The sequence below is a fragment of the Ictalurus furcatus genome, chromosome 12 (genome assembly GCF_023375685.1).
Source record: "Ictalurus furcatus strain D&B chromosome 12, Billie_1.0, whole genome shotgun sequence".
Lineage (NCBI taxonomy): Eukaryota > Metazoa > Chordata > Actinopteri > Siluriformes > Ictaluridae > Ictalurus > Ictalurus furcatus.
In genome coordinates this window covers 23,518,619-23,535,443 of record NC_071266.1, presented here as the reverse complement: position 1 = coordinate 23,535,443, position 16,825 = coordinate 23,518,619, and the positions used below count along the sequence as shown (strand labels likewise).

General features: G+C 37.3%; 1 protein-coding gene across 1 annotated transcript; it reads left to right on the top strand.

Moving 5' to 3' along the window:
• The first annotated feature begins 378 nt into the window (after window positions 1-378).
• LOC128616229 (C-type lectin domain family 6 member A-like) lies at window positions 379-8,256 on the top strand. The gene is made up of 7 exons (XM_053638799.1): window positions 379-764; window positions 2,220-2,309; window positions 2,946-3,017; window positions 5,669-5,740; window positions 6,332-6,486; window positions 6,744-6,856; window positions 6,964-8,256. The coding sequence occupies exons 1-7, from the start codon at window positions 689-691 to the stop codon at window positions 7,118-7,120; spliced, it is 735 nt and encodes a 244-aa protein (XP_053494774.1). The 5' UTR covers window positions 379-688; the 3' UTR covers window positions 7,121-8,256.
• Window positions 8,257-16,825: the final 8,569 nt, after the last annotated feature.

The following is a 16,825-nucleotide window of genomic DNA, read 5'->3' as shown; positions in this document are numbered from 1 at the left end:
ATGTCTATGATGCTTCAGGAACACATTATAACATGTGAAGACGTTATGAACGTATTCATAGGTTAGTATACATACGGTCTTCAGATATTATGGCCTTAATATTTTGATACTCTGTTATAGCTGGCATAGGTAGCTAGAGGCATCTTTACAGACATGGCAGTACCCCTGATATCATGCAGTGTATTCATTGCATCATCATCCTGCAACTTTGAAGAATGTTATTGTTTATTCTGTATGTTTCTCAGCAGCTGACCTACCACTGTGCCACTCCCTAACAGCATGTGTGCTGACAAAACAAAAAAATCTGATCAAATATCGCCAAGATTCAAAATTCCAGATTCTTTTATTGCCATACAAATATTGTTGGTGATAATGGGTTATGATACAGCTTAATAATCAATAATAAACAATACACTAAACACTTAGTTTAGATAACACTTACATGAAATGTGCATTAATCCTGAAATTTAGTCGAAGAGTACATTACAGAAGCAGCATGTTTTCACGTGTTTTTATATTTTGCAGGATGTAAGGGGAGGGATCAGGGGACATTTTTACGCCTCTTCTACAGATGGAAGGCTGATCCTCTGCTCCATGGAACAAAAAGTGGTGAAGTAACCATTCACTCCTCTCTCATTTCTCTGACCACGCTGAGATAAAAGTTACACCCAGGTCTTCTAAAAGAGCAATGAAGTACCTAGTGGCTGGTTATTTCTTCGTCCTGCTCGGTGCTTTAACAGCGGTCTGTGTTCTAGGGATTCTGTGTGAGTATTACTCCATCTTCATCATCATCATCATCATCATCTTCAAATTTGCTGTTGCCATTTAACAAGTCTTATTAAACTAGTTTTTACTTAGTTGACTGCAACTTAATTTTTACACTGCTATCATGCTGCAAATAGTTAATTATTTACACTGATCCTAGCCTGTATTTTCGACCTTTAGCTGAAATAAATAAATAAATAAATAAATAAATAAATAAATAAATAAATAAATAAATAAATGAAACTCTCAAATGATATGCTTGGTAAGAAAATGTGCAAAATAGTACTCGATTATTTTGTTAGTATGAATGGTGGACTCCTGTAATCCTTATTTGTGGCCATCATCACGTTTACCCATTTCATACAAATAAAAGGTTTTACAAAACCAAGATGTATGCACCCTCAGATTCAGAAAAACTTGCCATGGAAGGAAGAAAATACAATAAAGTGTCTCACTGTTACATGAAAAACATCTTGTTATTCGTAGGAAACATCTTGTTATGAGATAACTCTTGTAATAAGAACATCATAAGTGATATGGGTAGCAATTGAATGGTTCTGGCAAATGGTGTAATTGACAGAATTTGTAAAATATTACTCCATGTTTATAAGAGTTTCGGTCAGCAGTGTTGACTATTGTCATTAGGACATACACATTACGAAGGATTCTCGAAAAGTTTATTGTAATGTCAAGATTCTATTCTGATAGTAACGAGATGGAAAGCTTATAATAATGAGATGCTGGCGGTGATTCCTTTTCCTTGAGCAATATGTCTATAGTCACCAGAGATGCACCGATGTATCGGTCAATAATCGGTATCGGCCGATAAAGGCGATTTTTCACGCTATGGGCTATCGGCCGATATTTTAAAAACATCCGATGATCAGGGCCGATTATATCCTGTCAATCAAAAGATTGCAGGAAAACACTTCGAATTCGTGCTGTGTGTAAAGATGATGTCTCGTGTGTGGAATGAGGACAAAACTGCAGTTTGTAAGCTCTGTAATCTCTGCACTCATAAACTTGTACACCAGACGCTGCAGCAGAGCGGAAACAGTGCGTATTTTTTTTGGCGTGCATGTTAACGAATGAGCACTTTTACACTGGACGTGAGCAGCAGGGAAGCAGCGTCGAGTCTCAACAATTTTTTTTGCCGCGCTGCTCGCGCTGAATTAAAGCGCCAGTATACCGTTGAAAGATTTAAATGAAGATGACGGAAAAGTATATATTGCACAGAAAAGTATATTTGTAGAGTAGTATATTTCATATCCAGTTAATGTTAATATATAAAAAGTTGATATTATATATATATATGATATATATATCATTATATATCACTCTGATCAATCGTTTTTCGGTATCGATTGAGAAATTTAGTATCGGTGCATATCTAATAGACACCTAATATACTTACAGTATATCATTGTTTAACTCTGGCTATTGTTTTTCAACAGATCACAAGGAACTGTTCTCGAATGCCAAATTAAGTAAGGAGTACGCAAATGTTACAGCCATGTTGAAGGTGCAAGTACACAGTGCCACTGGTAAGAGGCATGCGGAGCTTCCTGAGTGCTTTAGCAGCTTACAGTCAGCCTTATGTGCAGTGTGGGTAGTGACAACTACCTGGTCAGTAAACAGGCAGAGGGTCGGGTGATTGTCAAACAACATAAACTAAAGATAAGGTAAGACAGATAAGAGTCGAGAAACGCGAGGACGAAATAGGATCAAAACCGTGAAACAAGGATCAAAGGAATGGTACGGGTTTGGCAGAAAACACAGAAACGCACAACACTTCGCCCCGAACAAAGACACACAAGGGGTTTAAATAGTAAACGTGATCAAAGGGGATAACACAGAACAGTTGAGACATTAGGAACAAACCAATAACATTACAGAAACCAAAACAAACACACGTGAAACAGTAAACAAAGTCTGAAAACCCGCGAAGTCGTGCTTCGGGCTGCTGAGCGCACTGGAGTGGGTTGTCAGATTTTTTGTTTACTGTTTCATGTGTGTTTGTGAGGGGAAATCTCTGACAGTATAAGCAAGTGCTTATTGTTTTAAATGCTAAACATCACCTGTCCAAAATTTGACCTGGTACTGATCAATATTGTAGTACAAAACTTTGGTTTGTATATTGTATATGATTAGTGATATGCCTCTTTTTCCCCATGTTCAAGAGTTAAAATCACATTTGGATCAAGTTCAAGAGCACTACAAGACCACGTTAAAGCAACTCGACTCACTGAAAGGTAATTTCTTTTCAACCTACTTGTATGTGATCGGTTTAGAACCAGTCTGCGAATCCTCCACCTACACTGACTCTTATGAACCATGTTTTGTCTCATGTAAAATTTGCAAATTGGCTTATCCTATTTCTCTAACAATCCCAATAAATACGTATTAAACAAATTAAGCACGTCTGCCTAGTGTTGGGTCCGAGTCCACCTTTGTCGAGTTTAATTCGAGACCGAGTCCTTAACCAATCCAGGTCTGAGTCCAAAAGGGGCTGAGTCGGACTCAAGTCCGAGTCCTTAATGGCCGAGTCCAAGTCGAGTCCAGAAAATAATTCAATTGAAAAAAGATTTGAAATTGCGATTGTAAACTCAACACTGAGCTGTTAAAGTAATATTTTAACCTTCACAAACCAATGCCAACATAAATGTAAAAAAAAAAGTAACCACTTTTACATCTTGCCATTGCCATTTAATATTTTTATTTCATGTCATCAGCACCTCAACTGGTTTCCTATCATAAAATGGTTTCAAAGAAAAAAAATGGATATAGAGGTATATGTAGAAATTTGATTATATTACAAGTGTATGAAAACACAAATGAAGCTGTTTTGTTATTGTATCACACGATATCGTGTCCTCCAGTTCGAGCTGACATTTCAGTGATTCGATGCGTCTCCCCCACAGTTATATAGACTGAGAGAGAGAGAGAGAGAGAGAGAGAGAGAGAGAGAGAGAGAGAGAGAGAGAGAGAGAGAGAGTACAGAACAGAGTACAGAGTAGAGTTATATTTAGCAGCAGGTCATAACAACAAACTTCATGCTTTATTACTGCTTTTAATCTGCCTATGAATTACAACAAACCGTTTCTGAACACAGCTCAGTTCTTGTAACTTTTTTCATTTTAATTCCTAAAATGATATATATTTACTACAATACATTAAGAAGTAAATTTCACATTTTATGTGAAATTCAAGACTGGAATCATCAAATGCTAATGTTTAGGGGCGGGTGATACGACTACAATCTTATTTCATGATAACGATACATTTTCTCAGGTAGGTCTATCAGTAATATCCAAGTAAGAAATACTATGGAAAATCGAATGAAGCAGTTAATGTAAAATGTACATGCACATTAATGTAAATGTAAAATAAAATAGACTTCACTGTGTGACACATACAGTCACACAGTGATTCTTCTTAAATTTACTGAAGTGATTCAGTCAAATGAGTGCGTGAGTGATTTCTCTGTGTTTTGTTGTTTGATGAACATTAATGACCCAGACAGCAGCAGGTTTATTAGCCTGCTGTCACTTTAAGACCTAATGCAACAGATCCAATAACTGTATTGACAGATTTTTTTCCCACGACTGTTTACATTCACTTAAGACATAACCGACTGTGTTTGCATGAATACTCATCCATACCTGCGTTTTCACATGACGTGTGTGTATTTATTCGACCGTCCAAGCGTAATAAGCCGCTAAAGAGAACTCAAATCGGTACTCGTGTTACAGGCTTCAAGCATGAATAACCTGTGAACAGATATTGTGTCCTGTTTTGTAGAGGAAAATCAGACACAGGAGATGTTACTTGTGATCGCTCAGCAGGCTGTTCTCTGTCTGACAAGCGGAAGCATCACGTAGCCCTACTAGCGCTTACATAAATGAACACTCCCCCTTGTGGCATAATCAAGAAATTGCACCCTCAACAATACTACTCAAATCCATTTCAAAAATACATTCAAATTGTTCCTTTTATACAGGGCAATACACTAAACAACTTAACAATTGTGACAGTACATTTGTAGGCGTCACACTCGCCCGATGAGGTCCGCACAGAAAGCCCCCTGATCACGCAGGGAGACATTCATTAATTACTTGTTATCTTAATTTCTACGTTATTTATTTTTCATCTTTATTTTCATGTTACACATGACGCAGACTCGACTGTACTCCGAGTCCAAAACGTTCGAGTCCCTTTCAAGTTCAAGTAGAAAGTTCGAGTTCGTTCATAATTGGACTCGAGTCCAAGTCCGGGATCGAGTGCCCCGACTCTACATCTGCCGAGATTACAGAAACTGGTAAATCTGTGTGTAGAAACCTTCCTGAATTAAAAACAGCTCCCCGTGTCTAGAACATGGTTTGTCCAAAATACAACAACATGACTGAATTCTCGAATCTGATTGGTCAGAAGGTGTGTTCAAGCATGTTAAATCAACTCGACTCACTGAAAGCTAAATACTGCATGTGCCAGATTTCTATGAATGCAGCTTCGAGAAGACTGAACTATCGAGCTACGTACACTGCTAAAATTAATCCAGAACTGAAAATTAAACTGTCTTTCCTTCCGTTTATTCACCACTTTGATATTTGATCGCAGTTTATTTCCGGTCTACTGGTATGCGATCCTATCAGAACCGCTGAATAACTCGGTAAATGAATAACACGACTATTTTTAAAAAAAAAACTTTCGACTTTTATCTTGCTATTAGTCTTATAAAAGCTATTTTTATGAAATGATGTTAACAGCAACACTATAAAACGCAATGTATGTTCAATGTGTATAATGTGCATGTCTTATGAATTCATTATAAAATGTCATGAACGAGTTCATATATCATTACACTGTATATAAGGCCTCCACTGAAAGTGTTTCTTGATATCAGAGAACGAGGGACTGTGTGGAGCGTTGAAAGGGAAGTATCAGCGAATTCATGAGCACCTCATTGCACACAATGGTAAGTTGCTATACATCCACCATCAGCAGTGTACAATATTTTAACCAGGGTTGCTCACTCTGTGTGTGTGTGTGTGGGGGGGGGGGGGGGGTTGGTCTAATTACTTTTTAGCTCAGAAGTCATTTTTTTAATATTAGACTTCCAAGTGGTCTCAGATTGATGACTAACTGATGGCATTTTTTGTGCATGTCCAAACACAATAAATGGACTCAGACCTGGGGATGGTGTCAGTACGATACATTCGTGGTCTACTTGGTTGCTTGTGAAAATAAATGGATCCCAGACTGCTTCGTGTTTGCTTTTACGGCTGAAGAACTTGACGCCTGCTGCCCGTCCATAAGAGGAGGTGGAGGTGGTCTGCAGCTGGTCTGAGTATGGTTCGCTCGTGGGTCATTTTAGAGGGATCATTTGTTGTGTTCACATGTGCATGGAAAATGCTGAGTCGTCAGTCTAAGACTACTTGGAATATTAAAATGGACAAAGCAGGAAATATATGCAAACACCCTGTGAAGCATCTGGTGAAACAAAACGTCAGTAGACTAAATGTAGTAGTGTTGTGTTTATTTCTTGCTCATCACTTCTTGACCACAGGAAGCGAAGATTGCGGAATTTGTGAGGAAGGATGGAAGGCTCTTGGTTTAAAGTGTTACTACTTTTCCACTGAGAAACTGAACTGGACGCAGAGTCGAGATTACTGTGCGGAGAACGGAAGCCATCTTGTGATTATAACCAGCCAAACTGAACAGGTGAGTGTAGTGGACATACTACGACTGCATTTCTTTTCCAGTTTTCAAAAAATAAATGAATAAATAAACTGTTACGGGAGCAAAATGTATTTTTTTTTCTTGGGCAGGTACATTTATCCAATATTTTTTACTTGTTAGTACTCACATTGCAAAACATGCGTATGATGCTGACGTGAAGTATTAGTTGCATTGGCTACAGGTGTTAAGCTCCTTGTATTATCTGTACTCAGACATTTGCATGTTGTTTTCTACATTAGGATTTTGTATCTTCACAAATTCGTGAAACACACTGGATTGGCTTGAATGACTTGGAGACTGAGGGAGATTGGACATGGGTGAACAACCAGCCCTTAAATGAAACGGGTGTGATGTAAGAGCCGCGTTCACTCACACACCCTATAAGTTTCTTCTGGTGTACAAACTCATTTATTTGTCCTGTAAAATATTAACTGAATCCAGTCTTTGGTATCCATGAAGGTTCTGGTATAGCAAGAGCCCCAAACAGCCTGACAACTGGGAAATGGAGGACCCTTCTGGAGAGAACTGTGCTGCTCTGGGGGACGCGAATGGTAACCTACATACATGGTTTGATGCGTCTTGTAATAAGAAAAAAAGGTGTATCTGTGAGAAGTAAGATCATTCTAAATTTTGTGTCAGCAAATACTTGTGCTTTCAGGAATGTAGGATAATTTTTCGTTGATGAGTCTGAATATTTTATATTGTAAATCAGCTAACATTAAATTTACCTGTTTTTTTTTTTTTTTTAAACATGTACACAAACAGATTTAAATTTAAATGAAAGGTAACCAAGCACTTTTTTTTGATGGAAGTAAATCTTTTTCAGAATGCCTTACATTTCACTTTTCTTCTGCGTTGTAAAACATCATTGTATTTTTTGCTTTGTCTTAACCACTAGATCATTAGAAGATGGTGTGAGATTATGTATTTGGTTTTTTTTAGCTGTATTGTTGAAGTCTCTGAAATTGTGCAGAAGGGATGAACAGTAACTTTCTTTCAAAAGTTATTCTCTCAGTTGGAAACCTCCAGAGCGTAATAACAGAGCAGCAGATGTTTCCTTTAACTTTCCACCCATCTCTACACAGTATACTTATGAATGTTGTGTGTCTATTTTAACTAGATGTAATGTTAAATTGCTTTGAATAGCATTAAGGAAAAATTAATCATTAATAAAAGTGTGTGAAAATGTAATGTGTGTGTATTGTAGATGATTTGCATTAAGTGAGAATTTCAGTTCTAATGCAGCAATATTGGGTTATGAAGGACAGAAAAAGCTCTAAACAGAAGAGAGCTTCTTTAGTTTAGGATTACAGTCACCTGATGGAGGTTCCCACCAGCAAAACACCCTGATCCAGGGTCAGTTTAAAGTTTTCCCCTCTGCCAGGTATCTGACACTACAGCTTGAAATGGATTCTTTGCCTGCTATGCTTGTTCAGTCAGTCGAGGTTGTTGCAGCAGTCATTGCAGTGAGAGATGCACAACAAATGCACAGTGAATTAGCTTTCCCCACACCGTTTCATATTTTCAGTGAAGTTATTAGTAGACTACGACGTACACGGCTTGTCAATTATGTTACTCTTACTTGTTAAGTGTTTTTCTATTTTTTAACGTTTAATACAGAGCTTTACAAAGTTTGTTGTCAATACTTTCAAGTCTTACTGCGTTACTGCACAATAGCTCAAACTAAAACTGACAAACACCACAGCACTAAAGTCTGCAACAGATTCAAACATTTGTTTACTTAAGGCTGAGGGTGCTTCACTCGGAACTCTGAATACATGCATATACTGTATAACAAATTTGTCACTTCTATATACACTGTTATATACACTTCTATATACACTGCTATTGCGCTGCGATTTGTTAGATCAACATCTCACTTCCTTTCTGATTATAAATAGTGCAGTAACGACATTTCCTGATATATACAGTTCAGTTTAAGACTGTACTGTGAGGCACAGGTTAGGACATGGGCAAAAAAGGTAATTATCCAACGGTAGACATCTGAAAATTTTGTAATTGCAAATAAATACTTTTTATCTTTTAAATATGACATGTGATCAGCATCATAAACGACAAGGAACTTTCACTTGTTAGGACCAAGAACAGAGGATGGTGAATATGTGAATACGCAGAACTCGCGTCCAAAGCACAAGACATGTCCAGGTACGTCTTGTTTTGATCATAAAATTTATACTAATTATAACTGTATCCATTTATAGTTACATTTAATTGTTGTGGAGACATCCATGAGAAAAAAATAATTCCTGTTATTACTTACATTATAAGAGCTGTAAATAGTCAGTCCCTCTCAAAAATTCAGGCTTTGTCATGCTCCTGAAGACTTCCCATAACAGTAACCATACTGAACTTTACAGTACTGGCACCTCATTTCATTAATGTTGCATAAATATTTCCTTGCAGAAAACTTCACCACATCAGCAATTCTGGATTTTTCTTTGATAAACAATACAGTTTTTAATCCATTTCATATCAGCCTTAGATTATGTGGAGCGTTTTATTCTATTGGCAGATGTCTTTGCTTCTTTCTGAAAACAAACACATGATATCAGCAACATTATCTACTAAATGAATAAGAAAATTTTATGCTTGAGATTAACTACAAAAAACAACCAGAAATTGGCATAATATTCTTATTGTCACGGGTTCCCCTTTAAGCAGCACGCTGTGGAGCATGTGAGCGCGCGTGCACGAGCAGGTGCGCGAGCACCTGCTTTTCCCTTGTAGACAATCGTGACATTTCGACACGTGCATTTGTTTATGTTTCTGTCATGTCTCCTCCCTGCTCTGTCATTGGTTGTTGTTTCACGTGTGTCTGAATTGCCCTCAGCTGTCAGCCGTTACAACGCTGATTATGTTTGTATATATACCGTGCGCCTCCCGCACACGGCGCGGAATATTATAGAGAAGATAAGATATAGTATAGTAGTTTAGTTTAGTTTAGTTTAGTTTAGTTTAGTTTAGTTTAGTTTAGTTTAGTTTAGTTTAGTTTAGTTTAGTTTAGTTTAGTTTAGTTTAGTTTAGTTTAGTTTAGTTTAGTTTAGTTTAGAGTCGGAGTCGGAGTCCACGCTGGTTTCTCCGCTCCCAGTCCCACGCTATTGTTCATGTTTCTTGTTTTGTTTCTCGACCCTGTATTTCCGTGACCGTGACCTTGATTCCTGCCTCGCCCCTTTATGCCTGTTTGCCGATCGCCTGAACTTTGCATGTTACCGGATTACGTTTGTGGATTACTGTTTGGATTTACCTGCCTGCGTGTCTCTCAATAAAACTGTTCCTACTGCACTTGCATCCTACCTTATCTCCGTTACATCACGAAACATGACACTTATATTTGTTTAAAAACGATCTAATAAAAAGAAATTTTTTTTTTTGAATTTGCCTATATTCCAGATGTTTGTACTTGCTATCATTTTATGTAGTGTAATTAGCTGAATTGGTCAGATTTGTTTAGCAGTTTTGACTAACAGTGTTGATTTATTAATTAAGAAGTGTATATATAGAATGATACTAAGAATAGTTTTTATCAATTACGGATTATTTCTACGCTTAAAAACATTTTTGTCTTTCCAAGATTTGGAGAAGGTTATTCATGCTTTTATCACTTTGCACTTAGATTATTGTAATTCATTGTACTTGGGACTTCCTCAGTCATCTCTTGCTCCAGATGGTTCAGAATGCAGCTGCAAGGCTGCTGACCAAGGCAAAGATATTTGATCACGTTACCCCAATTTTAACATCGTTAAAATTAAGGGGGATAGAGCTTTTTCAGTCACTGTCCCTCGTTTATGGAATCAATTGCCACTGGACATCGGCCTTGCACCTTCTGTTATCATTTTTAAAAAGAGGCTGAGAGCTGATCTCTTCTCCCAGGCGTTTTAATCTCTTTTTTTTTTTTTTTTTACTATTGTCTATTGTCTGTCTTTATTTTGGTTTTATTCTGTTTTCTATTTTGCTTTTCTTTACTCGGTTCAACACTTTGGTCAGCTTTGCTGTTTTAAAAGTGGTTTATAAATAAAAATTTACTTACTTACTTACTTACTAAATATGAACACATGAAGATGGCAGTGAGTTCAGCTAATTTTTAAGCCTCATGTCTTGGGAGAAGGAAAATCCTGAGACTGTACAGGGTAGTGGGTGTTGTGGATAAACATGACATGAAATAAACACGAGGGAGATCTAGTATGAGTAATATGTAATTTTATTGAAAATTCACAGGACTGGTTGGATTCACACTTTAAGATCTTTAAGAGTAACACACTATGGTTTATTAGTCACAGAAAAATATAAGAGCTGAGGAGAGCAGGCTGAGAAACACACACACTCTCGTACAGTCAAGGGCAGGCGTGCAGACATAACACACCCAAAGGCCCCAACGCACACACATAACATTATGAGATAACAACATGAGACTAAAGCCAATCTAAATTGTTTTCTCTCTCTCCCACTTTCAATGCTAATGGTAGTCAGAAAGTCCTCTTTCAAAACATCATGGTACATTTGATAAGCCTCTTTCAAAACATCATGGTAATGTAGATGAGCTCTTTTTTAACCCTATTGGTATTGAAATCATAGTCTTTCTAAAATATATTGGTTATCTACTGTGTAAATACAGTATAAATACCGGAGCTTGAGCTCCAGGTGTCAGATCACTTCTGAGAGTTCTCATTGGTGTGGATCTCGTGAGGTGGAAATAAAATCTGGACCCTTGCTTCTTCTCACTCACGGCTGGTGTCTTTTTTCTATCTCCAACTGGGTTTACAGATGTGAGTATTTGCTTCTATGTTGAATTTTAAGTGTCTTTGGGTAATAGGCTAAATTTGGGCCAGCTTGGGTCTGAAGGACTGGAGTTAGGAATCTCCCAATAGGACAAAGATTTATGGAATATCTAATCCCTCTCTCAGATATCTCCGGCCACGCTGAGTTGAAAACACGAAAGATCTTTATATCTGCTCTTGGTCTCCTCCTAATGCTTGATGCTTTATCAACACTCTGTGCTGTAAAGATTATCATCTTTATCTTTGTTTTACTTATTTAAAAAATCACAATAAAGTACTTCACAGTGAAGTATGCTGCATTCCTGGTCATGCCATACTTATATAGACTTTTCAATGTTTGTTTTATTCCAGCTTATTTAAAACCTGTGATATTTCAGTTGCAAGTTACAGATCCAGTGTTAAATTCCCCCTCAGTGGGTGTTTTTCCATTGTTGAGTAACACCAGGAAATTTAGTTTTCTCCTATCTCGCTTTTTCTCTCTCTTTAAGTAAATGAGAAACTAGAATGCAAAATGTCTTCTATCCTGAACTTTCTTCTAGCACAACACTTACTTGCTGCTACAAAGCACACTGGAGGCTGTTGCTGTCATCCTAGCATGAAAACGTCTGAGTTACGCATGTAACCCTGTTCTCTGAGAACGGAACAAGATGTTCCGTGAGCTCAATGCTGTGGGAAGCGCCCTCGCACATGACCGGCATCTAAAGCTTGTGTAACATCATGCCTATTTAGAGCCTGCTGTGATCAGGTGACGTGGTAATTAAGTGTGTCGCGTGATATATAAACTACACCTGTAATAGTCAGCCTCTATAATCTGAAGTGAAGATGCAATTCATGATGATGATGAGGACGATGGTGATGATGATGATGATGATGATGATGATGGTGGTGGTGATGATGCTGAGGATGATGATGATGATGGTGATGATGATGAGGACGATGGTGATGATGATGATGATGATGATGGTGGTGGTGATGATGCTGAGGATGATGATGAGGATGATGGTGATGATGATGAGGACGATGGTGATGATGGTGATGATGATGATGATGATGGTGGTGATGATGCTGAGGATGATGATGATGATGAGGATGATGGTGATGATGATGATGATGATGATGATGGTGGTGGTGGTGATGCTGAGGATGATGATGAGGATGATGGTGATGATGATGATGATGATGGTGGTAGTGATGATGATGGTGGCGATGATGATGATGATGATGAGGATGGTGATGATGATGATGATGATGGCATTAGACTCACAGAAATAGTTGTGAAATGTTGCTGTGATGTACCTTTAATTAGATTTTAAAGGAAAGCTAAAAAGGCAGATCAGGGGTCCTTAAAGTACTTTAAATGGTTTTAAAGCGGTACCATATTCCCGTTTCCAGGTTAAATATACTAACGCTACTAAAGATGTAGGCAACTCTTATGTGCTTCCACACCAGCAACAAGGAAAATTACAGTTTGGTCTCTTTATTTCGGGTCACAATTTTTTTTAAAAAGAGATTAAAATGAGTATTGTCTAATTGAGATAAATACCTGATGAATGTCTCTAACTGACATACAGAAGATTTTATACTGAGCTGCTGCATGCACACAGCTGATCTCACCATTCTACATCCTTTCAGTTGATTTGAATGTTTTTCTGAAGTTTCTGACGAAATGATAATAAACTTCATCCCTCTCTGAAAACGGAAAAATGAAGTGTAAGTTTTCACTCAACATCGCACTGCAACCATTGTTTATTATTATATTTAGCACTTTCTTATTTGAGTTTTTTTTTATTAAAAGACAGGAAAAAGTTACAGATATTTGAAAAGACAAGAAAAGACATCACAGATGTAACATACAACTGCACACTAGAGGGGTTTAATGTAGATCTACATAAAGATATTGAAAGGTTTACAGATTTGAAAGTTTTAACTGCTTTTTGCTTCATAGAGAATCGTATTGAGTCAATATAATGTTCCGTTTCTTTCCTGAAAGATATAACACAGGGTTTGTTTTTTAACACAGAAACAGAGTTTCAGGGCAACTATCACAAAAAAATCAATATCACCTTTAAATTTTACAAAGTCATGTTACTGTATAAATCCTATGTATCATTGTAAATGATAGCTCTTTGACTTTGTTTGTAATGAAATATTGATTAGATATTATAACCTTTTCCCTGATAATATTACCTGTCAAACGATCCCAATATGAGTAAATGAATATAAGAAAAACACACGGAGTTTCTTTGAAATAACGCTCTTATGGATGGATCGGTTTTGTGAGTTAAGGGGGAAAACAAATATGACCTACATAAGAACTTATTATAGAAGCATTGTTGAATGTTAATTCTTTTCTTATGTCTTTTCTTTTCTAAAACTTTTACATAGTCCCCTGGTGTTACAGGAATCTTATAATGTGCCAAAATCTTATTAGAAGTGAAAAGAAAAGCATTTAGATGAAATAACTGATGCACCAATATGACGTCATTACTATTTTCAGCTCGTAGCTCAGAGCGACAGTCCACGCTGACACCGTGACCACGTGACTCTCCGACAGAACGCCACGCGCAAAGTTCGGGAATGTTTCCACTTGAACGACTTGTTAGTTCACAGTGCATTAACTAATGTTCACAAATACAACTTTTCATTTTAATAATGTATGCGTAACTGTTGAAATTAAGATTAATAAATGCTGCAGAAGTGTTCTTCTTTCGTAACTCATGTTAACTAAAGAAGTTAGCAAATGTTAAGTAATGAAACTTTATTGTAAAGTGATAACCATACTTTTATTAAATTAAGTTGGATGTTTACTTACTTAGCCTACTTAATATTGCAATACTTAATATCGTGTTTGTATTCAACTTAATGTGTTATTTTTTGTGAGATAAAGCATATAAAACTAAAGTTTTATTGGTTTTGTTTTTAAATAAACAATTTGTAAATTGTTGCTAGTTAAATTTTTTCAGGTTTAAATGCATCATTTAAATATGAATGTCAATTTCATTCATTTAAATTTTTCATGTAATAATGTATAAAGGTTGAAAGATTATTCCAAAAAAGATATGTATTTGTACATAAATTCAGGCTGAATGAATGGTCTGCACAGTCTACAGCCAACTGTGACCTTAGGAATAAGTTCATGAAGTGAACCACATCTTTCTACAAACTCAGGAGGCGAATTATTATTGTGATTTGGCCCAAAAGCTACTTGCACTGGTGCACCTGTTGTTTTTATGGTCCGCTTATACAACTTCTTTTCAGTGTGTTTACACAGTATTCAACCCTAGACCATCCATCCATCCATCTTCTACCGCTTACTCCTTTTCAGGGTCGCGGGGAACCTGGAGTCTATCCCAGGGAGCATCGGGCACAAGGCGGGGTACACCCTGGACAGGGTGCCAGTCACATACCATCACATACACACTCACACACCCATTCATACACTACGGACATTTTAGACACACCAATCAGCCTACCGTGCATGTCTTTGGACTGGGGGAGGAAACCGGAGTACCCGGAGGAAACCCCCGCAGCACGGGGAGAACATGCAAACTCCGCACACACATGGGGACTCGAAGCCCGGACCCTGGAGGTGTGAGGCGAACGTGCTAACCATTAACTAATATAAATACTATGTATGGTAACTATAACTTAACCTATAACGAAAACTAAACTAAGTAGCTAACTTATCTAACAATTAACTTCAAAATACACGCAATTTACATGAAAAAGACGAAATCAATAGGAGTTCTTGTCTATTTCCACAACAGTCTTCAACCAACAGACGTTAAGTCGGTTATATCCGTCATTAAATATCACTCTCGAGGCCCATTCCATGCATTCAAATGTATTTTATTCCCGCACTCAGTCAGGACCTGTAATGATAATATAATACACATGATAAGAACGAATACGCTTTCATCTTACCTGTTACAACACAACTTTCTTTCCTTTCTACATATTAGACATGCAGAGTTTGATGATATAGGAACATAACCATGAAATGTCATCATTGAAAGCAGCATATTGCTTGCACTGAGGCCGTAACAGCCTAAATATTTATTCTGGTTTTAGCACGGGCTCTGTCGCGGTCCCTTTTTCACTGCATTCTCTCCGCAGTTCGAGGTTCCTTGGTTTTGACAGCAGCTGATTTCCCAGATGTCACTGATGATTGTGTTTAGAACGATCCTGATTAAAGCAGCCGTCTAAATGACAAGTTTAAATTCTAAGCAACTATTGTAAGGAAAAGCTACAAACACTCCACCATCCTCAGCCCCAACACATGTGATATCATAGCTGGCTCTTCTTCTTTCTGATTACGGACATAATAAAACCACGCAAAGGCGAATGACGTCACGAATGAAGTTTTCAACACTGATTTTTTTATGTACTTGCTCAATAATGGATTTATGTTAATTTTTACCCAAAAAAAGTTCCATACTGCAGCTTTAAACAACATGTTTAATTGTATATGTCATGTTTACCAGACGAATGTGTTTTTATTTATTGATGTCATCGTGCAATACAGGTGTGTTTAATTGCTGTGTGTGTTTTATTGCTTTAGTGTTTTATTCCTCTTCGGATTGCAGTCCTGGTTTGTTATTACTAATGTTATTACTGATGTTATAACATACAATCAAACTGTAATAAACTAATAATAATATTTTGGGTCTTCACATTCACATACAGAGCAACCGTGTGTGTGTGTGTGTGTGTGCGTGCATGCATGCGTGTATGCGTGCATGTGTGCGTGCGTGTGTGTGTGTGTGTGTGTGTGCGTGTGTGGCTGCATTCTGACTGTATACAGTGTGTATGATTTTAAACACAGGCCATAAAATGTTATTGTTTGGCCTGATCACTGAGACTGAATTAGTGAATGTAAATTGTGATTTAAATTCAAGACTGCCCCTCTGTGTGTGTGTGTGTGTGTGTGTCCTGTACAGTATGTGCTTGTGCCATGCAACAGTAGGTACAGTATGTGATTACAACATGTGATCTCTCCAGCTGCATGCAGAAATAAATAAAGTCTCTTTTACAGCAAAGTGAAGCGAGTTCATTCCTTCAGCACTATTTATTCATTCATTTATTTATTTATTTATTTTTCAATTTAAAATTAGTCTATATGATCCAACTCAAAGAGTCGGTTCGCTTTCTGAACGACACATCACTCCTAGTGAATCACTTTAACCGAAAGCAACGACTATATTTGCAGCAATTTTCTGTAAATAGTACCACGCCACGTGCTTTGTTTACTACTTTGACTACATTTACAGTAGCACTTGTTTCTGCGGAGTGATGGAGAGACGGCATTAATCAGTCTTCATGTTCACTTTTGGAGGAAAGGGGGATTTCCCCCTTAACACAGAATACATTTACAGTATGTATGCATTAATAATTTTTTCGTGCTTCTCTGGTTAAAATTACTCACATCCTGATGTTATCTAATGTTCAGACAGTCACTTGGTATGCATGCTTGTGTGAAAATCAATGAATACAAGCAACTGCTCAATTTCACCCACGAAAGAAGT

What these genes read in the sequence shown, in the direction of transcription:
- LOC128616229 (XM_053638799.1), top strand. Translation starts at nt 689, where the DNA reads ATGAAGTACCTAGTGGCTGGTTATTTCTTCGTCCTGCTCGGTGCTTTA. An exon ending in TAACCAGCCAAACTGAACAG is followed by an intron (nt 6,487 to 6,743) that starts GTGAGTGTAGTG and finishes TTTCTACATTAG; the next exon opens with GATTTTGTATCTTCACAAAT. An exon ending in TTAAATGAAACGGGTGTGAT is followed by an intron (nt 6,857 to 6,963) that starts GTAAGAGCCGCG and finishes GTATCCATGAAG; the next exon opens with GTTCTGGTATAGCAAGAGCC.